The sequence below is a fragment of the Zosterops lateralis genome (assembly GCF_965231275.1).
Source record: "Zosterops lateralis genome assembly, chromosome: 1".
NCBI classification, from domain to species: Eukaryota; Metazoa; Chordata; class Aves; order Passeriformes; family Zosteropidae; genus Zosterops; species Zosterops lateralis.
In genome coordinates, this window is record NC_139762.1 from 106,490,304 (window position 1) to 106,517,834 (window position 27,531).

The 27,531-nt window shown below is 39.8% G+C and overlaps 1 protein-coding gene across 14 annotated transcripts in view; it reads right to left on the minus strand.

The window, feature by feature from the left end:
• Window positions 1–27,531, minus strand: part of ZNF521 (zinc finger protein 521) — a 230,011-nt gene that overhangs the window by 130,954 nt on the left and 71,526 nt on the right. For all 14 annotated transcript variants that reach the window (XR_014589274.1, XM_083854564.1, XM_083854563.1 and 11 more), the window contains one exon: window positions 3,023–6,375. Coding sequence is in view for 13 of the 14 variants with exons in the window: in XM_083854564.1 (XP_083710690.1) it covers window positions 3,023–6,375 (3,353 nt within the window). In the remaining variant the exon portion in view is untranslated. The remainder of the gene's footprint in view (window positions 1–3,022; window positions 6,376–27,531) is intronic.

Consider the following 27,531-nt stretch of genomic DNA (forward strand, 5'->3'; position numbering starts at 1 on the left):
GCTATCCACAATCTGCCTATTTAAGTCTGTGTGATAACGTAGGGATACTAGATTCAGCAGTGTGATGGGCTTAATGAGTTCTGACCTGCTCCTTGACTTGTTGTAAGCAATGATGAGCACTACTCATAATTTTCCATCCCAACCAGAAGGTAGCTTTCAGTGGAGATGATTCAGGTCAACATTTTTCACTCAGCAAGTGGGGTGAGCTCAGCAGGTGGCAGCTCAGCTGAAGACATACCGTGGTAAGGTAATTGCACCCTATCACATCACTGAGAACAGACTAAAAAGGGAAATTTTCTAGTTCAACCATGAGAATACTTGGCAAAGAAGCTAGAAGTGACACTTCCAGTGTGATCTTTTATCCTAAAATGGTATTTTCAAATATTCTTATAATTGAAATTTTTTACTGAGTAAAAAGGGGTATTCAGCAATATTAATGATCTGACAACTCATCTCATATATGCAAGATACCTATTTTTCTTGCCTTAGGAATTAAATATTCTTTATATATAGGTGGAAATCTCAATTCATGTGACTCTCAATAATGCAAATGAAACTTTCACTCCTTGATATTATAATACTGTTTGTTGAAAATTTCCCCAAAATTGTATGTTTAAGTAGCTGTCTTCAACATCCCATTCAGCTCAAGAAATATCCTTCTAGTGGAGTATAAAAGCCAGTGACTAATAATAAATTTTTAAAATCCAATTTTTTTTTTTACTGTTTGTGTTATATGCTTATGTTTTTCCTTCCCTCAGTCTGGCCATCCAATCTATAGTTTTAAACATTAACACATTACCAATTTCAATTTTGATTCTCATTGCTACAATGCTTGCATTGCTAGAATTTGAACCAGCAATATCTGCTAGAAAATTAATTATCTTTCAGGATTTTACAAACGTGTATTTGTGGTTTCCAGAACTACTAATGGTCTATCAAGAATTTGATGGCTTTGTCTTCCCATGAGAAAAGAATCTGAAAGTCCACATTACTATGTGAACATCAGAATCACAGACACTGAAAATTCAGTTTACAACCTCAGAATGGAGGTGGGGAGCAAATGGTGATTTGAAGGAAGCAAATGCTATTCACAAATGTGTATTTTAAAATACTTTTTCATCTTAGGTACACTTTTATATAAAAATCAAAAGGATTAAGAAGAGGAATGTGATGCCATTCAGAAGTATAACTAAGAACTCTGATTATACCTGATCCAAGTACAGGAAGATTCACTAATGACACTGAAGGTAACTGATCTTACATCACCACAAAGGACTCCCAAATCTCTCTTTGTCTAGTTTACAAGCAAGAGAAAGACAAGTTGGTAACACCTTAGCATGGTAACTGTACTAATATATGATTCTGATTGTGCTTGAGGTAGTAGGAATTGGCTTCCAATATGACTGGGAAGAGGAATTTCTTGTAGTCACTTGGTGCAAGATGACATAAACAGAAACCAGGATGACTCTGAACCTATCAAAAACATGCAGCTGGTTATCCTGCAGTTCCAGCTCAGCAGCAGTGGGATCATCAGTGGCCTAAAGCACAGCTAATGAGAGCCACTCCTCTGCCCTCTTCTTTAAAAAGATGGTTTTCCTTAGACTTCAGGTTATCAGTCTAACAGCCTTCCATAAATTCCACACCACACTCTATTCTTCAGGTGTCCCCTACCCAATGTGCAAATCAGAGATGAAGAAGTTATGACAGCACAGGGCCTTTCCCTGGGAGCTGCATCCTGCCTGGTACTTCATCCTGAGCTCTCAACTCCAATTCCCTCTTCATGGCACTCCAGGCTCTGTGCTACCTCAGTGTCCTTCTCCAAGCCTATCTTCATCCATGTTCTCAGAAGCTCCATAACTACTTACCTCCTGGTCCACACATGCTGATGTATCCTCACTCTTCCCTGTCTGCCTCCCTCCTGCTCTCCAGTTTGCACAACACTGTTGGACAACATGCTGAGAGATCTTTCCCAACAGATGGGCTCACAAACAGGGAGTGAGGAAGGTGATGGAAGAGCAGCAGCTCCTTAGCCACAGGGTATCTTACACACATTCACAGCAATAGGTTTTACCATGCTCGTATCATTATAGGCTAAAAGCTTTCTTGAAGCAAAAGCTTCAAATTCTTAAAATTTGCTTGTGCTGTGTTTTTAGGCTTCCTGAATTATAAGATGCAAGATATACCATGCCTAAATCATATTGCAAGATACCATGCCTAAAATATTACCTCTAAGTCATTCTAATGATAACATTTCTGAAGACAAAACAGATTCCCTTCCCTCAGTATATGATTCCCCTACATCCCCACATACATGTGGCATTACTCAATCACTGATGACTGAGGAAGGAGATTACATCTTTCAAGAGTTTGACATGTACTTTCTAGGTTATGCTACACGATGGAATTTCAATCATCAGGCAGTAGGTGTTTCAGTGACATCAAAATGGTCTTCATCAGGAATGGAAAGAAAAACAACAAGCAATTGCATCCAAAGGACTGATTTCCCAATTTACCTTAGGCTAGCATTGCACTTCTACTTAATCAAAATATGCTGTAAGACGGAAAAATGAAAGTCTACAACAGAATTAACAAAAATACCCTCAATTTGTTGCTCGCAAATATATTTTTAAAAATCAACCCCTTATGCCAGCATTTTGGCTCACTGTGTCTACTCCTCAGTCATTAATGCTCTCTGCCGCAAGCACAACTCCTAGCTGGGGATTCCAATGCATTTGGGAGCTAGGATAAGATTCCAGATCTCAGTTGTGCTGGCATGAAGATAGGTCTCCTCAGTGACACAGAAGACAATATCCTAGGGAGACTGGAATAAGTCCTATTCCACAAAATTCAATCCAAGATGTAAGGCATATCAAGAAGCAAGTAATTACTAGCTAATGGCTGTGGATGGAAATGTAACATGGATCAGCCTAACCATTTCATGACAAGTGATAAGACAGCTTGAAAAAAGGGGAATTTTTTCCAAAAGGATGGAAGGTGTCAAAAGCAAAGAAAAAAGGGTTACCTCTTCAGTTTGGGAGGGGCTGATTCTAGGCATTGGAGATACTTGTGGTGTTTTCAGCTGTGTACTGTTGCTGTCTGGAACAAGCTCTCTGTGGATTGACTGAATATGATTTTGGAGTTCAGTTTCTGATTCAAACTTTACATTGCAACTAGAACAGCGAGTCTTCAGTCCCCCTGCCTTGCTTTTGCTCTCAATGGCACTCAAGCTCTCATTCTGGCCCATGCCTTGTCTGTTACTGCTTGAAGGGATGTTGACACTTGGACTACCACTTTTACTGAGATTAACACAGCTAGCACACAGACCATATGGCAGACCGTTGATGTCAAGTTTCACTAAATCCTGTTTTGAACGGAATTCCTTCAGGCAAGACGCACACTTGTACAGTTTCTGGAGATGCTGTGCACGTCCTGTGGACTGCACGGCAGAACCATTTCCAGTTTTCTGCATATGGAATGTGCCGTGGATTTTCAGTTCCAGCGTGGACGTCACTGTCTGCATGCACACCACACAGCGGAACCCCGTCAAGGAGTTCCTCAGGTCAGGGTGCATTTGGCAATGCTCTAAAAATTCCTCCTCACTCTGGAGGGGCATCTTGCAAATCCTGCAGTTTCCAGTGTCCAGGCTCTTACTATGTGTGACCTTATGTTCAGTAAGAGTCAGAAGAGACGGAAACCGCTCGCCACAGATTGGGCACATATAGTGTTTCACTGGTCCCAAGTGTGTCTGCATGTGCTCTCGAAGTCCATTTTCAGAGAAGAATGTTCGAGAACACACATTACACTTGTAATTCCCTTTAATGAGCTCAGCCTTTTTCTTCACTATGGCACTTTCTCCAGGTCGAATGTTGTGGTCTCGCAGCTGGTGATTCTGCAAGAGAGTCTCCATGGTGTAAGCTGCTCCACAAATGTCACAGCCATACATAGGCTCAGATGTGTCCACATCTTCTTCACTGCCATCATGGCTGTTATGGGACTCCTGGCTATTTGTCAACAAGGTCTGGAGTTCCACTTCCTCCTTCTGAACTTGCTCAGATGCCCCATTCGTTCCACAGTTTGGAGTTTTCGTTTCAAAAACACAATGTTTTTCCCTCAAGTGCTTTTCCAGCAAGATGATAGCATGGAAAGCTTTGCTGCAGAACTTGCAGTTGTACTTCTTGCTGTGCGTAGTGATGTGACACTGCAGCTCCACCTCGGTACCAAAGGATTCACCACAGAAGATGCACTTGTGTACTTTGCCTTGGTTCTCCAGGTGGTTGTGTTTCACATGAAGCTGTAGGTCAGTCTCATTGCGGAAATCCCAGTTGCAAGATGTACATCTGTATACCTTCTTCTCATTGCTGTGCTTCACAGCCAAATGCAGCTGAATGGAGACTTTGGAGTCAAAAACCTCTTGGCACAAGGTGCAGCGGAAGAACACAAATGTATGCATGTCTAGTAGGTGTTTCTGCAAGTCATCCACAGAAGTGAACTGCTTGTCACAGCTTTCACAGATGTAGTAGGTTGAGGTGATCATGAAATGAATGGTAACATGCTTCAGCAGCGACTCCTGATTTGGAAATTCCTTGTTGCACTGAGGGCAGGTCAGTTTTGGCAGGACAGTGTCAAGATGTGTTTTCAAGTGAGTCTGAAAACCATCCAAGGAAGTATACTTAGCACCACACTGATTACAAATATATTCCCCGGCAGGACGAGGAGGAGCACCTCCAACTGCCTGCATCATCTTTAAAGAGGTCTGTTCAATGGTTACAGGAGATAATGGACTCATGGCTCTGGACTTTTTCCCATTGTGGATGTAATTCAGTGCCAAAGGAATGTTCTTATGGTTCTCCTTGATATGCTTGTTCAGTTTAAGAACACTATTAAATATTGGAGAATTGGTACAGTAAGAACAAGAATACACTTCCACCACTGGATCTTTTGGGGTTCCAAGCACAGGAGAACCAAAACGGGAACTACTAAGATCACAATGGACTTGTCTAATATGCTCTTCCAGGGAAGAATCTGTAAGAAAACCCATGTAGCAATGGGGACAAAAGAATGCATTACTGTCCTTAGCAGCGGGGTTGGCAAATCCATGAGAGCATCGGATGTGTTCCTGAAGGGTGTTGAGGTCATTGAACACTTCAGAGCAGAAGTTGCACTGGTAGACCATGGCAGGCATGGTAGAAACAATCAGTGCTGGGTCTGGAGCTTCATGGACTTGCTTAAGATGTTCATTCAGATTGTAGAGAGATGGCAACACCTCCAAACAATACTGACAGATATGCGCTTGTTCGGGTTTATCTAAATGCATAGTTTTCAGGTGTATCTGCAAAACTGCAAGGCTGGAAAATAACTGTTTGTTGCAATAAATGCAGCTATAAGTAACTTTTGCCTGTTTACTTGAAGGACCAGTGATATCTGGCACTTGCTGAGCTGCCCGCTTTCTTCCACGACCTTTTGGAATAGGAGGAGCCGTTTCCACCATTGTTGAGCTATCCACCGAGAGATTTGAATCTGGGGTGGTGCTAGAGACTGATGTGTACCCCACAGTTACCAAAGATGGGCTGTTGCTGTGGTTGCACGACTCTGGCTGCTGGTGACTGTCCATGTGGCTGTACAGCTCCTCCACAGTATGAAAGTTCTCAGAGCAAATGCTGCATGAATTCTTCTTCTCACCATTATGAGCCTGCTCCATGTGATTTACTAGGGATGTTTCCTCTACAAAGAGTTCATGACAGTAAACACACTGAAGAGCAGATCGGTCTTCATTAGGGGAACACTCAGGGTGACATTCTGCAATGTGCTTCTGAAGATCTTCAGGAAAATCAAAGCCTTCTTCGCACTGACTGCATTTCTGAGTGTCTTTCATTTTCCAGTCCTCCATCCGGGAAGCGGATTGGGAGCCATCTTTGTTCCTCTCGTGAACCTGCATGTGTCCATGCAGTGAACTAGATGACAGGAACCCACGCCTACAAATGGCACACTTATATGGCTTGTTGGACGTATGAGTCTTTAAGTGGATTTTAAGATGATCGCTCCTTGAGAACGCAGCATCACACTCACTGCAATGATACTTCTTGTCTCCCGTGTGAAGCTTTATGTGGCGGTCCCTGCTCCGCTTGTGTTTGAAGAGACGGCTGCAATATGTGCATTTGAAAGGGAGCTTGTCACTGTGACTTTGCTCGTGGTGCTTTAAGTAGCTGAGGCGGCTGAACGATTTGTCACAGAACTGGCATGGATAGGGCAAACCTGGGCCTCCTTCCTCTTCTCCAAAATCACAGCCTTCTCCATGGCTCGGGGAAGTCTGATCCTTGCTAGAAGGTGATGATGCTGGCCATGAGCAAGAGGGGTCATCCTCAACATCCACTCCATCTGAAATAAGAAAGAAACATGCCCACAAGCTTAATCCTAAGAGTCAAAAAATAGAGATAGAGATAGAGATAGAGATAGAGATAGAGATAGAGATGGATAGAGAGTGCATATGAATAGCGCAGGACTGCTACTCCTAAACAGTTAAAACATTAAACTCAGACTAGGACAATTCTTACACTGATATCCAACAGTTTCAAGACCACATTTATTTTTATCATACTGTAAAACATTAGAAGTTATTAAATAGTTCTGTGCCTATATTAACTTTTTATTGCTTTTTTTATCATTCTTTCTCAGTTGCAGGATATGTATTATACATTGACAACTTTATTAAAATGCAGATTTTAATATATTTAATGTTTCTTTTGTATCCATTGTAAAATTATTTGCATATTATGTGAGCATCTGAAGAGTCAAAGGAAGGGAGAAAATATTACCAGAATGCTTTAAAATGAATACAGTCAACCCACATGCCTAATATTTAATGAAAAGATTTGCCCTGCTTTGCCACAGGTTTGTGGTATTTTTTTCCTTTGAAGTTGATCCTGAACACAGGAATCTTTTAAAGGCTATTTCTGAGAGAGACTTGGGTGTTATTCTAAACAATAATATAAAAAATTACAAGGCAGGAACAGGACAACTATATAAACAGTGATGTTTTCTCTAGTAAAGCGCAACCAGATTTCACCAATAATGATACAATTCAGTTACTGAAAACTGGCAGCTGGATCATTAAATGTTCAAAACAATCTAACAAACCAACAACCGGGATCAAGGAAAATGGGAAAGTGTCACAAGGGTCAGCCATGAACAGCATTTTTTGTTTTAAGTTCAAGAGGTTGTCCACCATTTCTTCCTTTTTTTGCAAAGGCCTCAGCCAGCTGAACTTCCTCAGTACAGCAGAACCTGTACTGTGAGGTGATCACAGACAAAGCAACTTGTAAAAAACTGGAAACAGGAAAAATGATAAACATTTATGGTAAAAGCTGAAAGATTTATGAGTTACCAGGAAAAGACAAAGCAGAAATGCTGGCCAGATAATAAATGGACTAGTTATCTATAGTATTACCTCATCTCTAAACAGGGAAAGTTGTAAATTTTTTTTCAAGAGATGTGCTGTACAGTTTTTGCACTTTTTGTTTTAAATGTAGATAACTATACTTCAATTATCATACTGATATTAACCTAAAACTTCTTTAAAAATATTAAAATAATGTTTGAAAGATCACTCTACATCAAATAATTCTTCTATTCCTTTCCAGGGGCAATACTGGAGGTTTTTCTTCCTTTTAAAAGTAAAACTGACTACACTAACGCTACAGAAAAAAAGGATATAATAAACCTCTTGAAAAATGTCTTTCTAAAGGTATTCTTGCAAAGCAGACAGTTTCTTAACAGTTTCTTAGCCTTCTCTCAACAAATTTCCTACAACAACACAAAAGTTAGAGCTGGCCTATATTATATAAACAAATTCCAAGCCGGCTTACTTTAAGGTAAAGAGATTTTACTAGATTATCAACCTCTTGCTTATCCACAGGAAACAGATGAGGATTCATTCCTTTCCTGCATCTAGAAACTGATGACAACGCCATCTCACTATCAATGCCAGATGGCAACCATCTAACTCTGAGAAAACAACCAAACACCATTGCTGGATGCCTGCCCATTGACACAATGCTTTTCAGGATAACTTGGACAGTGCATGGGTTTTTATCCTCTTGTTTACATCTTGGAGAGGAGAGTCTTACAAATTAAACACACCTTTTGCACACACACACACACACACACACACACACACACACACACACTACATCTGTAATTACCTACATATAAATCTGCACTATTGGTATGTATTTAAATAACAAAATCAATCTCTGGCCTGAGTGCCATGTTTTTGAATCAAAAACAATGCTGTTTGTTTATCAAAAAAATTGAAACATAAAAAATCTTCCCTTCCAGCAAAAGTACTGTCATCTGCTAAAATGCTTCCCTAATGTGCAAAGTTCCTCATTGTCATACACACTAAACAAAACCAGTCAGGTGAGTTTTTAAGATGGTACATTAATGACTGCAATATTCACAGGAGACTTTTAATGTAAATCTGTGTACTGCCCTTTCAAATTGTTGGATTTGACTCTAAAACTGGAAATTATCAAAACAGTGGAACAAGCATTTGCAGAAAAATATGTTAACATTTTCTCCAGTTCTACATTTTATATTAAATGCATATTTCCAGCTAGGTCTTTTAAATGGGAAAATCTTTTGTTCTTTAAAAATCCAATATATTTCTGACATACACCCACTGATGGCAGATAAACAGGAATTTATGTCAAGCAACCGAGTGAAGAAAAATAGTCTGTGACTGCCTAGGCAACATATTTTGTAACCAAATTTAGTATTAAAATGTATATCCTATGGAGAAATGATATATTACTGTATAAATGTTTAGAGGAATATATAAGTAAGTGTTATAAATAGTGTACCATCACTGACATAACAGTAAATCACTTCCTTTTTGTGGCCACTGCCTGCCCAGTTTTACCTATTATACAACTATTCCCCCCGGCTTGTGGATCCCAGCAGGCTGTCGGGCTGGCAGCAGGGTCAGGATCAGGCGTGGAATGTGACCATGGCATAAGGAATGGCAGCCCCTTTCCCCCACCCAATTCTTCTTGTTTGCCTGTGAGTCTCCTCAGCTTTTATAGAAGGGTAAGGAAAGCCGAGGGGGAAGTCTGTAACCATAGCACAGAGACGGTTCTTACTTTCCAGCCGGCAAATGGAAATGTGTGCCACTTTGCTGCTGTGTTTTTTAATCAGAGCCTCTACAGAGCAATTCTCTTTGTGCAAAAGAGATAAGAGCAAGCCACTTATAAGTCAGACTTGTGTCCTTTAAACTGGAGAAGTGAAAATCTTTCAATCTCTCAGAGCTACAGGAGAACCAGCAAGGCAAGGGGAATTCCGCAAGGCGGAGGACAACAGGATTTTCCGGAGTACAAGCCTAACAATGTTCCCAACACGCTTTCCCGACTTCTCCCCCCCCACCTCCTGGCATGGCATGGCAGGGGACAGCCTGTGTGGAAGGAGCACTGGTGGCTGGCCACACGCTCTGGAAGGAAGGACCCTGGGCTGCTCTCACACAAAGGGCTCCAAAGCCAAGCCCATCAGCTTTCAGTGACCCACAGAAAGGCTTTTGAAACCATCCTCCTGCAACAAGGAAAATGTTTCACTGCAGTGACTTTTGCTGTGCAGACTCCAACCTGAACACTGGGAACATTGTGTGCAATGGACTAATGTGTCAGTTGAGCTCAGGGGTTGGGTAGGAATGGATCTGGGGACAGCAACCAGGGTAACCAGTAGTTACCCTGGACTAAGGGCAATTACTGCTACAGCAGGATGTGAGTGATGGCAATGCCTGTCCTGCCATCTCCTCACCCTTCCCCACAAGGATGCTGCCCCAGAAAATTAAGGCGCAACCACTAAGAGCACCTCCCTCAGAATGGCAGCTACTCTACATGCACAGGCACAAGGTGAGCAGGCCTTGGCACTAAAAACTGTGATGGAGGAGCTCAACTTAAGGTCTCTGCAGCAAGCCAGATGCTTGGAATAAAGACTCCACTCCAGCTTTCCCAGTGGATCTCACTACAGAGCCAGCTCTGTGCTGGGGGTAAAGTTTGACCTGCTTTCGGGGTAAAGAGTTTCAAACCCCTTTTCACCCATCACTCTTATAGAAAACACAGTTTGCTGCTACTCTGCACACAGCTGCCTGTATATAAATCTGTAGACACCTACACACTGAGCTATATGTCAACGTTACAAATCTGATCTTTAATGCTATAACAAGCTGTTTTAAGACACTCTGGACCAAATTCAGATGCACACATACAAGTTCCCAGGAGTGGTACACATCTATCTGAGGGCAGAATGGGGCTCCAGGTACTTGACAGAGTGTTTATGGAGTTTTAAAATATATTTTCTGTATTGACCTTTTTTTTTTTTCCTTCAGCACTCACTAAGTGCTACTTACTGTAAATGCCTTTTTTGTGTTATGGCAAGTATTCTGAGTTTCAATGTGATGCACTTAACATGTCCATGTAAATTTTTAATTTTTGGAACCAGTCACTTCACACTCACTGACTCTAAGAAAGCTCTAGCACTCACAACCAAAAAACTTTGCTGAAAATCGGCTACAAGGCCTAAAAGTCTATTTAAAGATGCAAATGTGTGTGAATAGTTAGTGCAGATGTTTTTCTACACCAACTGTACTGCTGAGTTTCACCATTTCCATAAAGCACATTAAAACAAGTGTGTGAACACTCTGAGATGAAAGTACCAAGCACTCCTGAGACTTCCAGTGGAAAGTAGAGCTGCCTGACTTTTCTCCAAGCAGACAGGAATGCCCATGATTCAGCAGCCTGAGTAAATAAAAGAGGTCCTTATTTCCTAATTCTGCTGGCTGGCCACACTGCAGCAGTCTCTGTGCTGCTGCCAAAGGGGATGCAAAACTGGAACTACACCCAGCAGCTGAAGGACTGTCTTTGTTAGCCAGCCAGGCCTTCCTGACCATCTTCTGGCAACAAAACTATCGTATCCTGCAAGGAAGACCTCCATCTCAGGCTTGATAATTCTCTAGTCTGTCTAATAGGATGAAACAACAAATTTTGCCTGGTCTGTGTTGGAGGAGGACAGCTGGGAACTCAGTTAGTAGCAGAGTAACACCTGTTCAGTAGTGTTGATGGGGAAAGTGCTCACTAACAGAAAAGTCAAGCAATACCAGAAGGAGTTATCCCACAAAAGAGGGGGAGGAAGGGGGAAGCACAAGAGCACAAAAGCGCCTTTGTGGAGTTAGCAGCCAGCCACTCATGTGCCAACCCCAGCAGACATGAGGTCTTAAAAGTGATCCTATCCCTAGTGCTGCTGACTAAATTAACAGGACAGCTTCAGAAAGATGTTACTTAGTCACCAGGAAGGTCCTATGACATACACATGCTTTTGCTGGAATAGACTTCAAGGTACTTGCTTTATCATGGCTTATTTTTTCGGTAGGATTTAAACATGCTTTTGCTGACACTAGACAAATGGCCACGTTCCTAAAGCCAATGTCAGCTAACCTTTATGTGCCACAATACACTGGCACCCTCTGATAGAACAGAGTTTACACATATGAAGAAATTAATATTTTCAATATCCTGTAAGCAGCAGTTTTCCATTTTCCCCATTTTGCTGCTCAAGTAATGGGCATAGACAAGCTGGAATGCTTTGCCTCAGGTTACAAAGGTAATCTGTGTGAAGGAGGAAACAGAACCTGCATCTCCCCAATCTGTGCCATTCCTGCAAGAATTATTCTTTCTCCCCTGAAACACAGAGCTGGCAAAATGTTTAAACTGCTGGATTCAACCAAAGAGAAAGCCCAGCAGTAGAGGTGGACAGACACCCCCAGCTCTGGGTCCTGCTGATATGTTATCACTACTTTTCTCCCATAACAGTAATGGCAGATTGGTGACACCACTATCCCCCAGGACTCCATCCAAAGTACTAAACGGCAAGGTTTCTTTAACAGGTAAAAAATAATGAGTTACATAGGATGATAATAGATACTAAAAATGAAAAATCAAGTACACCAAGCAGCAGCACACAAACCTGTGCACTCCATACTGCCACAGGCATGTAGATTGTGAATGCACATGTATGCATTTATGCTTTGAGTTGTTATGTAGTTATTATTTGTTGTCCTACCACCAGTCAAGAACCTGTTCATATGCCAGTACAGAGACTTATATGTGCTTATACACACCTATTGAAAAGGATGGAAAACTCATACAAATGTACAACATTGCTTATTTACCAGACAGCATGCCATAAGGTAGAACATGATTTGTAAGAAAGGAAGGACTAAATAGCAGGTAGGTAGGTAGGTCAGTTAACTGGATGTATGATAAGGCTCCACAGTTTTAAATCCTTGCATTTTTTTGTGCAGGTAATTGAGTGGAGTGGTTATTATATATCATATAGTTTAGTTGTAATGGCCATTTCAGGTTTTAGTGCTGGCCACATTTTATATTATTACCACCACTAATTGTCTGCAGGGCTACCCTGAAAATGAGATAAGGAATCTTAGGGGAATATGCAGGTGTGAATAAATAGCAAATGAAGAGGTTAGATATTGCTGAAATAAAACAATATTGTGCTGTGTGCTGAATAGATCTAAATAACTAGAATATCAAAGGACAGTGTTTAAGGATTAACATGGCTTCAGTGATGGCCGAACACACATGTCACTGAAACAAGCTAAAGTTTTGAAGTTTTTAATAGAAGTAGAAGGTAGGACTAGTCTTTAAAGTAATTTTAAATAAAATATACATTATTACATAACATTCTCTGTTTACTTTCAGTAGAAATGTACACAGTTTTGGAAAAGCTGAAACTTTAATATAATCATCGCAATTTTTTCACATCAGTGACCCCACATTAAACTCACTCATTTGTCTCATAACTTATTAAATGGCTTGAAAACTAATACTCTGTAATGGGCATTCAAAAGAGAAATGTGAACTTTAAAAATTATTTATAATTTACAGATGTTTTTTAACATCTATCAATATTTCAAAACTGCTTTGGGAGCACCAATTAAGTGCGTTAACAGTTAGATTACTGGGGGAGAAATGTACAGGGGTTCCTGACCAAAAGAACTGACACAGCTGGTAGGGAGGTTTTCCTCATTTTAAATTTCATAACCAGAGGAAAGGCAGCTCCTAGAAACAACAAATAAGTCACTTTAATACCTCACAGGAAAAACCTGCTTGCTTTTATAAAATATCTTTAATGCCTACATAAGTAGTTAACATTCCTGTATTGCTCTCCTAAGGTAACCTAAGGCTCCAGCTCCATTATGTGTTCTTCAGAAGACATATTACCATTACATATGTAAAGAGGAGCATAAATGTTTTCCTTGATTGTTGCTTAAAGTTCATTTGAACAGACGGAGCCCAATGAATTCCATCTTCTGCAGCCAAATTAAAGAAAATGTAAGCAGTTCATATTCTGCTCCACCGTTCAAATCATACACAAAACCCAATTTGCAACTAGAAGAAAACAGAGCTACCCTTCTGCTTGTTTGAGGAAGCTGGCATTTTGTGCCTCTATAGGCAAAGAGAAAGCATAAGTAATTTTCCACACTCCTGTACATATAACTAATGACAGTCACCATCCTCACAGCTTATTATACTGCTTTACATAATTGGGAATCGCATGTCACACAATTAATTTACAGGGGTTGTTTAGTTGTGACTGTACAAGCACTAAGTGATTCAAATTAGCTCATTTGTCCACTGCTTAAATGTGACAAACACATTTACACTGTATTTCTTCCGCTGTTAAGTTGCTGTTTCTTTTAGTCGTTGTTTTTGTTTGTTTGTACAGTATGAGTCAGAGACCACCAGGCTTGTTCCATCTGAAGCTAGGGTCAGAAAAAAAACCACCCTGAGAATAATGGCATTTAAAATCAAGATAATGGCAGAGCAAAAGCCCATTCAAATACTCCGGCAAACTTATACATAATAACGATCTCCTGAGAACCTGTATATTAACAACCTCATGTACTAAAAGCAGTGATTCAGTCAATCAGGTTTCTGCTAGAGAATAATTATTATAATTTGTTGTGCCAATAACAGCATTTGTACTGCTTATTAAGAACAGCAAATGACTAGGGGATAACAGTTCAGGGTTCTTCACTGGACCCCAATATTTCCCTCTGCCTTCTGTTTTCACTGGGTTGTCCTCTCCCCCAGGCAACACCACGAACAGAACCAAAAGCCCTCTCTCTCCAATCTTCCCCCACGCTGCAGCTCCTTTTGAAAGCCTCATAGACAGCAGAGCCTATAATGCAGTCCCAGTCAAACTTTCAAGACATATAGGTATTAAAATGAGCTGATTGTTTCTTTCTTTCCCAGGTCACAACATAAGGAGTGTGTCTTCAGTCAGAGAAATGTTATTATTTCTCTTTCCTTCCCAAAATCAAATAGTCCATAAGATCAGGCCCCAAGAGCTGAATGGACCCTGCTTCACAGCTGCCCTCTAAGTCCCCATTCCCACATAGCTGCAGGACCCTGCAGGGAGAAGGGCAGGCTGTAAAAATGTCCCTAACTGGAGGCTCAGACAAAAGATGAAGCCTCTGGGCAGGATTTGCAAGCAGAATCCCCTGAGATGACAAGCATCATCTTGGGTCCTGATTTTAGTATCTCCCTTCTTTCAATTAATCTAGAGTTTAATCATTAATGTCCCCCATTTTTTATCATGTATGCCTGTCTGTCCCACTTGTCCCTGCACTTCAACCACCCCAATTCTTTGCCTCATTGCCTTTAGATCAGAACAGCAAGAGCAAGACAGTTAGGAGGGGGCTAAACTAGGACAGAGAAAAGAAGGAAGGCAAAGTGTGGAGAAGCAAAAGAAAGAAATACAGGGTAAAGAGAAAGAAGGGAGTCAATAATTGCATCTGAAAGAAACCCAGGCAAAGATATCTAAAAATCTTTTCAAGGAAATGGAAAGTAAAAGGAAATTAAGATCAAGCAAAAGGAGTGTAGGCAGTTAACGCTTTCAAAAACACATCAGTGTTATTTTACAGTGTGCTAGAATTAAATACAGTAAATAAACACAGAACTGCTTATTTCTTAGAATGACAGAAATGTGGTGGAGGTCTTATTTACACAGGTGAAAACTCCTGGACCTAGATCTGCAAAGGGGCCTAGGTGTCTCCAGGAGCCCAAGAAGCAAAGAAAGCAGGATTCATGGAGCCCTGGGGGGGGAACCAGGAATAGGTCTGCAGCCTCGCAGCTTGGGCACTCAGCTGGGAAAGGGGAGTATTGGGCTCTTTACACATTAAAGAGGCAGTGGATAAAAACAAAAATAAACTCAAGCATGAGTTCCAGACTGCAAGAACCCCTGGACTAAATGAGCATACTTCTCTACAGGGCAACAAGTTCCTTCTCAAATGTGCTCCTACCAGTTCTATGAATAGGATATTCTTTCTTTCAGCATGCCCAGCTTCCAGGAGAAGAGACCTTTGGACAACTTAAGACCCTTTCCTCATAGGCAGGAAACGTGGCCTTGAGTCCCCTCAGGACATTCAGAGAACTGAATCAAGGCCCTGTGCCATGTAATACTTTACCTACTTGGCCCCTGGGTAGGGAAGACCGGAACACAGCACTTTCTGCTGAAAGTGCCCAACAAGTCCCAGGCTTAGTATGACACTCTCCACACAGCAGGCTGATCAAAGGCAGTGGGTACCCAGATACTCACACTAGGATGGTTTGCACAAACTTTCATGAAAAGAAGAGGTGCCTACCAAAGTGGGGTAAACCCAGGGAAGTAAGTTTTGGATAACCCATTCTATTTAGCTTCTTGTAGTCCATCTACATCCCATTTTAGGCTCTCTTCTTTTAGATCTGACTGTTAGTGCAGATGTGCTGCACAGCTGTTAAAAAAGATGTCCTGGAGCAAAGGTAACCTTGCTTTTTTTAACAGGATGGCAGAAAAATGCTTACACCAACTCTAGTGCAGCCGAGTCACATGCAGCAGACTCCACACCAGGCACAGGTTGGCAGGTGTGCATGGCTTCCATTAACGTAAGGATGGTCTAGGCTGTAAGGGAAACCTAAAGAATTTCCCAGTTCCCAGTGCTCAGAAGACCAAATTGTACTATGAATATATCACATGTGAACTGTCACACCTACTGTCTGCTTATCTTGCGGAATATCCCTTCCTCTATGTGGAACTTTGCAAGCTAAGAGTTGCATTTAAACTATGTGTATGCTTCACTCAGACTTCTCATGTTAATACAGGTTTATTTGGGTGATTAAATTATAAAAAGGAGAAGGTGAAATTCTTTGTAAAAGGCAGAATTTTCCTTCTCTTCTGTATAATTTCCATTCACCAAAGCCTGCTGAAATGCACTATTAGGTGTCTGAAATAGAGGCCTCACCAAAAATAAAGAAATCTCCACTTTGTTAAAGCCCACTTCTTAAACAACCCTTTGCTGCTTCCTCAGTGTAGAATGGAAGCCTGGTGTGAAATACAGTAAGTTAAGCCTTTTGCTGTCAGGGCTGGAAATAAGGGCAGAGCAGAATAGCAGCTGGATTTGAAATTATTCTTTTTTTTTTTTTTTATTGGCTTCATTTACATCCTGTCTAAGGTCTTCTGAGCAGCTCAAGGTGTCTTATCTCTGGCTACCAGGGGGTATTTTGCAGTCAAAACAGTTAACGTACTTTCTCTCTCTCTTTTTTAAGGCCATCTTATCAGACAGATCTCTCCAGGCTGAGGAGAACCTATACTTATCAGTCTGTACACTCTATTGACAGCTCAGTGCTGCGAGGGACAAAGGAAAGCTTAGGGTGGAGAAAGATCAGTTAACCTGTTCCACTCTCAGTTTAGACTAATCTTTGGTTTGTCTAACTCCAGGAAACACTGTACATGTTTTCTGTGTTTACTTGGACAACAGAGGCACACAATCGCATCATCGGTTGCTAAACCCAGAGCACAGGTACAGCCACTGCAATAATCCCCAGGGCAGTCTGCCTCTTGACTTGTAAATGTGAGCAGCGCTCTGCTGACCTCCAGCAACTCCTTCTCCAGGTGACCTCAGGGGCAGCAGGCTGTTCTGGGAGCACCTGAGAGTTGCTAGGATTGCCCAGTGAAGCAAAAACTGAGGGCTGCAGACTCACAATTTGTGAGCCTTCTCCCTGAGAAGGGGAAGTGTGCACTCTTCAGAAAAGGAAACTAATCCCACATATAGTCTAAATGTGAGCAACGAGAATGAAAGTAAACCTGAAGAGAATCCTGCAAACCTGCTCTTGGATCAGAAGATAAGGTGAAGAGCACTTTATTTAGATATCTCCTTCTTATCCTACCAGGGAAAGTTTTACAGCATGATGTGATTGGTAACTAAGAGCAGTCAGCCCTACTAACTGGTATCTCTAAAAAATACCTAAGCCAGCTTTCTCCCTGACCAAAAAAAAAAAAAAAAAAAAAAAAAAAAAAAAAGGCACTATTTCTCTTGTCTTTTCTTTTCACAGTTCACAAGAACCCAAGAAAAGCTGCAGCTGTGGCTATTGAAAAATCACTCACCATAATTTCAGGTGAAAAAAATAATCATATTGTAGATTGAGCCTTGTGCTGGTCCTGCTTTCTACATTTTTGTTTATTTTTTCTCCCCCTTGTGTGTCCAAACACTTTGTGAGCATTTTTTATTAGTGATAACCCTAGACTTTCCCTGCAGAGAAGGTTCACTATTAATTGTCCATTATCTTGGTGAGTCAGCACAAAAGAGAGGGGAAGAAATTCTCATCCAAATGGTTTCACCTCCCTCTCTTGAGAGGGATGCCCTTGTCAGGGCATTAAAGACATGAAAACCTGCCACTTATCAGAATCGTGTTTGAATCGAACTACTGTCCTTGAAAACAGTAGACACCAGATACCATCAAAATAAGCCACATTGGCAGATCCTGTTCCACTGTGACTTTCGACAACCTTTATCCAGCTCACATATGCGCTTGCAGCCGTGTATGATCAGTAATGTTGCAGCCATACTTTCAAGAAGGACATGTTCTTTTCCATTTTATAAAACAATAAGCATATTAAAAATAGCAACTGCCATAATGAAGAAAAGTTGGCTAGCATCTATGTTAAGTCTCTAGATACTGTATTAAAATGTGGGGAAGTAGTATGTACAGATTTTTTGGGAGTAGAAGGAAGAAGGCACAGATGACATTTTTTGTGAAACAGTTTGGAAGACTTCAACAGTTTAAATAAGCCTGAGGACACACTTGAATGTAAACTCATTGCTGAACCAAATCGTAAAATTTTTAATTATATGACATCACCAGTTCTTAACAAAGCAGAATTCAAACCTATTGAAATAGTGAATTTACTTGCTAGAATGAAACATTCAAAAAAGGCCTTTAGTATGTCTATTAACCTGATCAGAAATGGGGAAAAAGAAAAAAAGAACAATCAGTGATTGTCCATGCTTTCAGCAATTCAAAGTCACAAAGAGAAGGAAAAAAAATCAAAAAAGTTACGCCTTGCTTTTTACAAGTAAACAAGTGTACAAATTAATTCAGAGAGCTGTAATTTTGAAAATTTTCTATGTTTAATGTGCACTGCAGTTAAACTACTTTTTCTGTACAAATTAATTTACTGCATCAGTGATCGATGTTTATGTTTAGGCAATTTTATTTCTCAGTATGGTAAAATTAGACCTAATAGTGGCAACCTGTTATGTCCAATCTGTCACTGAAATTCAAATTGCCCTTTTTCCTATTATTCAAGGAGTAATTTGGAGGAATTAAAGCCATCTAAAACCAGAAGACAAACAATTCTCTGTAAGGACTCAATAGCCTGTGTCATCAACCTGCTCTAGAAAGCAGTGGCCCTTCCTCGGCAGAACCACTGCTTCCATTTCCTCTGGTTCAGAACATTTGTAGCCTAACATGCCACAGAAGACACAAGCATCTGAAGACAGCAAAAGATTGTGTCACTCCTTGAAGTGAATGTAAGGATAATATACGTTTTGAAGTAGTAGAAACAGCATTAACAGCCAAGATCCTCCTCTCCATTTTTTAATTGTTGGTGTTCAGACATTTTTAATTACTCATCCATCTTTCTACAGAAAATAGATTTTGTTCCTCATCTGGGACAAGTTAGTTACTGCCATCTTGTTCTTGTCAGTAAAGCATTCAGCTCCCACCAACAACCATTATTTATTACTTCCAGTACTGAAATATACGTGTCAAACTTTGTTTACTACCCTTTGCCTTATTTTTCCTTGCTTCAAGTGAGATGGCTGTGCTATATACACCAGATTATTCCCTTGAATCCCCCGAGGCTTCTTGAAGCCTAAAAGACTCTTACACATCTCCCAATGTATCTTATGTGTTTTGATCACATTTAAATTTCTGGATGGGTTGTTGTATGCTGTTTCTGTACTCATTTACATGTTCTATTCTTAAAAGCCTAACAACCATCCTCCTCGCAATTAAGAAACAAATACTAACTTTCCTTTCCCCTCTCACACATCTACTTTTATCTTTAGTTTTATTTCTCTCTCTGTGTTTATGTTTGGGAAGGAGAGACTCACTTTTCTCACATACACAGAATGAATACTTTGCTTTCCCAATACCAGCCTGCATCAAGGTTTTTGGTCTTGTGGGTGGTGGATGAAATGGAAACAGTGAGATGAGAGATAAAGTTGATTTTGTGGGGATTTTGCATCTTTTCCAGTCATCTTGTTTTACACTCTTCCATAAATTTTAAAATTCCAAGTAGGCTCATTTCTTGGCAAGATTGTTCAGTTCAGCAAGCTGAATAATAATTTTGCTACTAGGCTGTACTGATTAATGTGGATTAGTCAAGTGATTAATAATTGTAATGTTTTGCAGGACCAAGCTGCCCTAAACGACTTGGGCTTTGATAGTATTTTACAAGTGGAACTTCCTTAGATGGATGATATGTAACTTCCTGGATTCCCAAAGCTCAGCAAAGTGGCATGACCTTACCCCTGGGTTCACTCCTCTGTTTTAGTGCCCATAAACCATTTTCAGATGACAATATTTGAACTAAGACCCTTGCTTTTTGTACAGCACTTGGCTGCTATTTCCTCTTCCTCCTAGTTGTTTGTTTCATTCCCCTGGTTGATGTTATCAGACTTATCTCAATGTGAGGTAAAATACATCTTTTTGCTGAGTCCTATGCAGTTTCTAAAACAAAGACCTGAACTTCTGCTGATCCCGTGGCAGCCCACATAACACAAATAAAAACATCATGTACATGGGCTGGGGTATGTATGTAACAGTTAAATCATTTGTCCAGGATGGAAAACAGACACTTTAATTCTAGTGCTTAAATTTGAAGCACAGACCATTGTATTCCACGATTACATTTACACGCTTCCTCCTGAAGTGGCCAATGAACCAAATCGCTATTTATCATCTATTGTACAAGATTTCCTGACTCTGCTTGTGTTTAGACTCCTGTTTTGCTGATACTGGACTTCACAGCATCCTAAGTCTCCACAGGAGCATATAAAAGCACAAACTATTCCTAAGACTGAATAGCAGACTCTGTGTTAGGTAATGCATTGGCCGGTAGGCTGCACTTTCTTGCTAATTACAGTGGAAGTTTTCTCTTAAAGAAAACATGGCATAGCAAATGGCATAGAATCAGCTTGCTTTCTAATTGGAGCTTTCTCTCCAGTTCTCTCAGTGCTAAGTTTCCCCATAAACACATTCTTCTATATTTGGATACTGGATTTAACCCTCATACAAAATAAGACTTGACACAATGATATATTTATTTGATCTTTTCTAAAGCACCAATTGCAAGCCAAGTAGCATAAAGAGCCAAATGCAAAACAGTAAAAGTAGAAAGCAAAATCTAATAGCATGTTACAATATGCTATACACACAGAATTCAAAAGGGACCTGCCAGCCCCAAAAGATTCAATTCCTGACTAGTTAGAGGAAAGAGAAAAACAAAAGGGTAGCAGATGCAAAAACAAAGGTAGGGAGCCCATAAAACAGTCATGGATAGGCCAACTGAAATAAACAGGGCTTGCAGCTTGCCTTAAAGGCAGCCAGCAAGGGGCTCTGGCAGGGAGTTCCACAACCGAGGACAAGAAAGACTTGCCTTCGGCCTGTGTCTGACTCAGCCCAGGGAGAGAAAGCCATGTCCAACTGCGAGCAACTGCCAGACAGGGACATGGAGTGCAAAGCTGCTGCCCAAGAACCAGAGGATTAAAATTTGAACGGCTACATGGACAGGGCTGTATTTTTTTATATATCGGTTTTCCAGCCCAAAGAGGCTCCGGATCAATTTCAAGGGAAACAATTAGGAGCACATTACAGTAGTCTAGCCCAGATGACTGTAGCACGGTCTTTGTCCAAGATAAATAAGCGAACTGTTCAAATAAGCTGGAAATTCATCACTAGGACGTAGAACCAGGGCCCTTCTTGCTGGGGAAGGAACAATGCTGGTCAATAATACTCCCAATGTATCTTGTACTAACCTGAAAATGTGTCTCTCCACATCCCAGAACACCAGAACACTTCCTGCTTCTTTATTTCAAGCCCATTAAGAAGGCAGCCTCAAGGCATATGGTCTAAGTGTTTTCCCCCGTTTTCCACAGCCTTGTAGACATTGTGCTACCACGAGTCTCACTCCTCCGAAACATGTCTACTGGAGGCATATGTTACGTGCCTGCAAATATACTGCAGACCTCCTGTAAGCAAGCACAGCTCAGTGCAGAGCAAATGAAAATATCACATATTGTGATGTCTCCAGCCAGCTAATGGAACTGCAACCTCTAACTCCCCTGATAACTCACATCCCACATAAAGACAGGAAAAAAAAAAGATGCAATGGAAGACTGCCTTGTGGAAAAAAGCAAATACTCATCTTGGAATAAGGCATTACCCATTTGGTCCAATCATTTAATTGCTCTTGGCCAGATTCCAGTTTTGGGTCGGCTCCTTGGATACCTGACAAGGTCTGCAGTCAGGGGACAAGAGCCCTCACCCCCAACACGGACATAGTGGCAGCCTGAGGAGTGAAGAGCTGGGGAGTGAAGGGTACTAAGAGCACCCTGACCATCCGGAGGAGCCAGTAACAGCTGTTCCTGCCGAGCTACAGTCCCAACACAGGGTCACTTCAAAAAATTTGTAATCGGGGAAGAATCATGCTGTGGACTGGATCTGGCTTGCAGGACATTATTTGGACTACTCTGTCTCAACTCCAAAGCAAAAGCTCTTCTCTGGCATTTACTGTGGTAGAAAAAAAAAAGCCTGTTTTGTGGCTTTTTATCTCATGGGCATAATCCCAATCAAAACAATCTGAAATGCAATCAAGACAATTATTTTTTTATTCCTTCTGATCCTACATGACTGCAAAGGAGACTGATAACCTTCCGGTCTGATCTTCATCTTCCTGGCAAAAAGAAATATGAACAACATCAGACAATTGCTGACTTTGTACCAATGTGCAGGCAGCCTATACTAACTAGGCAGCCTGTAACAGGAAACATTTCCAGGAATTTTACATGTGTTTTTATTACGGCAGGATCTGTTTTCTTCATTTTATTCAGCCTTGAGCTGGGATTTTAGAATGAACTGGTGTAACATTCTCTCTGCTGCTTAGAGGGTGGGATGGCTGAAGAAAGGCTGCATTTTCCCCAAATTTTCTACATAACTACTTGGCTTTTGTTCCTTGGCTCTAAAGTCTGGTACTTCAGCCCAGGCTGATCATCCCCACATTGGACCATTTTATTTCTACAGAAAAATTCTAGATCTCTGTTGCTATTTGATACAAATTACTGCCTTGGAAATATTCTAATTTGCTGACTTCCTTCTCAAACTGAACACTGCATTCCTCTGAAGAGGCAGTTTCTGTCACCTCAGATTCTCTTATGTGAGGTAAAGAGAATAATGTGCCCCTGACTTAGCTTTATCATGAGCTCCTACTCATATTACATGAAGATTTTAACCCTAAGCCATCATTTTCATAAACTCAACTACATTCATCCCTTTCCCCATGCATTTAATTGCAAAAAAGCTAATATTCTTTATGTTGCAGGCATGATGTACTGAACACAATGAGGAAATTTCTAGCAAGATATTTATATCAAGGAAATATTACCAGACACATCCAACAGATACAGAGGATGATTAGCAGAAAAAGAACTGGCCAACCTTTTGAACACTAGGCTGTTAAATTTAACTTACATTAACAAACACATTAAAATCCAAAGTCTCAGAAGAAAATCTTGGCCCTGCTGAAGCCAATGGAATTTTTACTATTAACTTTTAATGGGACAAGCATTTTAGCTTTTGTCTGGATCTGGTTAGAAAAAAGGGCTTAAGAAAATCAGTCTTATTGCCTGGGAGTCTAGTGGTAATATTCAAAACGAATGAGCTATATTACTTGGGTTCATGAGGAAAATACAAAGTGAAAATTATGGTAACTTTTCAAGGTTTATTAACTCAAGTCCCATAGCCTCGAGGGGATATTTCCATCTGCCCCATTTATATGCTACCATGACAGTTCTTGCTCTTCAGTAAGTTACATTAAAAAAAGCCTTTGTAGGATTTCTTTAACTTCTCATAGACAAGTATTTTCAGCAAAATCACACTGTGATTTCATTTTAAAACAATTAGCTCTAAACTATTTTTTAACCAAGAACAAGTACTTTAACTTGGATATACAAAATGCATTCAGAAGTGACTATATGGAAAACTAACATATATATGAAAAATAATGTGTATGTGTAATTTTATACATACATAAAAATAAATAAAGGTATATCCAAAAAGAAATCTTTTCCTTCCTCCACAAAGACCCTGAGATTTACATTACATCTTTAACTAATTCCTAAAAAAAAAAAAAAAAAACCAAACACGTATTTCTGAAGTCACTCTTTCAGAAAAGCCTGCAAGGTTAATGGAGCCACAGCTTGCATTCCAAACGTGAGAGCTCGTTCCAGGGAGCACACTGCTCCTGGCTCTGTCCCTGTTAGCCATCTGACTGGCTGGAGGTACCTCGCAGGGTGCCACTGCACCATGACTCTCAGCTGGCCCAGTAGGATGATAAAGGAAATACAGATGTGAAAACAACATTTTTGTTGACACTGATGGTCAAACTTTGCCTCTCCCACGGTTCAGCTAAAATGATATGCAGAGTGGCTCATTACATAGTAGGACGTCAGCATGTTCAGGTGTAGGTAGAGTAGAAACTTAAACTGCACTTAGTGGCCTTGTCAAAGGCAAAAGAAGTACTTGCACATGGTCTGTAAAGATCTACTTGATCATATGGCGTGGCTCCCCACTTCCAGATGTGACTGCCTTGAAGGCTAACCAGCATGCATTGTTTTGCTAATCCTACATTTCCTTATTAAGAGTTGCTACAAACATTTATGGAGTCATGAAAGGCAGATAGATGGCTTGCAAAAGGATCAGAATGACTCCTGTGTACTCTCCACTTTATGAACTTAGTGAAGTCCTGTTTTATAGCCAACTCTGGAAAACATTCAGATGTGTCCCTACTTCCTCTCATCTTTTTTACCATTGCCCTGCACTTTGACTAAGCTCGCAGTGCCAAGAGGATCAAATTGTTTTGGTCAAGTTTTCAACACTAAATATTGAAAATTTCCTGTATTCCTGTACTCCTAATCAAGAGTTCCTTGGCAGACCTAATTTGTCATTTTCTACTGCAAAAAGTGCTGATCTACCATCTGAGTCATATTATCAACATTTTTTTTGGAGTGAGGTGTTCAGTTGTTCAGAATTTTCCCTTTTATGGATTATTAACAATGCATGTGACTTCCTGAAATAAATGCTAATGCTTTATTTTTTGGCCCTCCCAATCATTTTCTAACTGAGAACCAATTTGTCTGAAACTCTGTTGACAACAGTTCTATGTTTTCTACTAAATTAAAGACTTGCATAGTTAAGCGCACAATTATAAAGAAAACCAAAAACAAAACAAACCCTCAAAACCTTACTGGGTTTCACTAAGCCTCTCAGACATCACACTCATTGGATGTGTTAGGCAACACTTTCTTTTTCAGAGTTTTACACAGTTTTTGCCCTATTTACTTGCTGGATGTTTTTTAAAGCATTATTAAATTTAAGATGCAAGATTGTTCCTACAAAAGACATGTCTCTGACAGGCTTGCTACTTTTTGCTCACAGATTTTTGAGAGATGTAAAGTAACATCAAGAATTAGTCTACATCAGTCTTGTATCAGTGTAAATTCAACATCAAATATGCTACTTTTGTCAGATATCAGTGTGAGACCTGTAAGATCAGATTTGGTATATAAAGATGACTTTCCATTTTATAAAGCTGTTTGAAAAGTTACTACTTATAGATGTGTAGTTCTTGTAGAAATGGTTGCTGTGGCCTTCAGATTGAAACATTTTATCAATATATATATTTAACCACTGCAGTAATTATTATTATCAACATCAGTGGCAATGAGGAGTAGACAACTTTGTATAGGTTTGGCTCTTCTCTCCCCATTTCCATTTACAACTGCCAAACTGCCTGCTCTGTTTCTTATGTAAAATTGCAGATGTCTTCTTATTAATCAAGAGCCTAATACACTCCAGATGAATAAACAACTTCAGCACTGCAGCATGTACCTCACTTTTTAAACCCAGGATTTATTGGAGCAGCCTGTTCCAAGATCTCTTAACTTAAAAAAAGATGTTTTATTGTTTCTTGCCAGTGCCTAATAAATGCGTTGAAACTACGTCTTTGTTCCTCTGCAACCTAGTATTCAAAGAGATTTCCAACTAAACAGTGTAACATTATCCAAATCCTTTGAAACCGTAAGTAGTTGCTCAGACTCAATCATCCAAATACAGAAGACTTCATATGGAATGGAGGGTTAGGCAGTGGTGCCTGGGCTGCACTGATGGATGCTCACTGCACCCCACACTCCACTGTACAGGATAGGGACTGAGGGGCTTTTCTCCAATGCCCATTAGCAAGGAGAACAAATATTTTCCAATACTTTCCTTCCATCATTAAGGAACAGAACAGTTCAGTTCTGTAAATGTAGTAATTTACAATCATGTCGTTGTGTATCAATTCACTGACATTGCCTGTTCCTAGTATTTTGCTGCAGACTTAGCCTGTAACACTGTTAATCAAAATTGGTTTAAATATTTCTATTTAAAATTAAAATCTTCTACAGCCAAAATTGTTCTGTGTACCTTAATTTACATTCTCTAAATTGGAGAAAAACAGATCCTTTCTTTGTAATCATGTAGAAACAGGAAAAGGAAGTAATAATTAAGGTTTTAAAGCATATATCAACTCATGGATTGCTAATTTTTTAATTATTGTTTCAAAATATTGGCAACCTCCTTAGAACTTCCAGATTACTAATATGCTTGCTAATATTGAACTGCTAAGGGTGGTTCTATTAATAAGATGTATGTATATAGAAAGCTGGAAAAAAAGTAAAGGTTATAATATTAGCATACCTTACTCATTTTTAATTAAAGAACTAAAAAGCCCAGTCTTTGGGGGGTTTGGGAAAATAGTGTAGCCAAATGAGACCAATTAACTTCATTAGCTTCTGCAAATACCTACTTTTCCGGCACATTTCTATTTTTCCATCTGCTTCACAACTACACATGTCTACAAATTAACATTTTATTTATGATTTAAGGTTTCAGTTCATAAAAATTAGGCATTCATTGCACACAGTTTCCTGTATTTATTGAAAAAAACCCACTAAATTATATGTCTTTTAATTTTAATGTCTTTTACTCTTCACTCTATTTTCTTCCTCTGAATGAAAAAAGCATACACTTTGCAACTGCAAAACAGCCCCAGACCAAATCGGGGTTGAATGTTCAAAGTGGAAACACTGATACTACAATAGGAACTGCAAGAAAATATATTTTTAAATGAAAGTTGCAAGAATTCAGGATAAAGGATATGATTAAAATGTCATTAAAATGTCCTATTGCTACCTCTGAATTGCACAAACATTTTCTTGAGCCAATTGTTATAGGACAGAGTGGGATAAGTCTTATCACATGCAGCATCAATTTTGCTCATCTTGTTTCCAATCATTCAGCATGCTGCACAGAATGGACCACCAAACTTCCTGCACCTTGCTCTTAGGAAGAGTTTTGTAACCATTATTAATGTCAATACAAAAAGTAAATTGATTATTACAGTCATTTAGCAGTAAAGAAAATACATTTACAGCTTTCATATCAACCAAACACACTAATTTATCTCAACTTCACCATCATTAAGCATTTTGTTTATGATTTTTCAGCAACTTTGAGCGTGAGCAATTTTAATGGACAATGAAATCTACTTTAATGAGTAATATTAATAAAATACTTTTAGAAAAAAACCCTATATTTTTATGAGTTGTATGAAGGGAGCTATTAGAATTGTTTTGCATGTCCAAAGAGGAATGGGCACACTCTGCTTCTGATTTTGCTTCTCATGTAGAAAAAATTCTCTGAACAATCATGGTTCAGAAAGGCAGCCCACCATATGAAGAACCAAAAAATGAGAAGGAAATATTAAAGGGGTATTTTAAATTTAAAGTACAATTTACTGATGTTACTTAGGAGCTGGTAATTT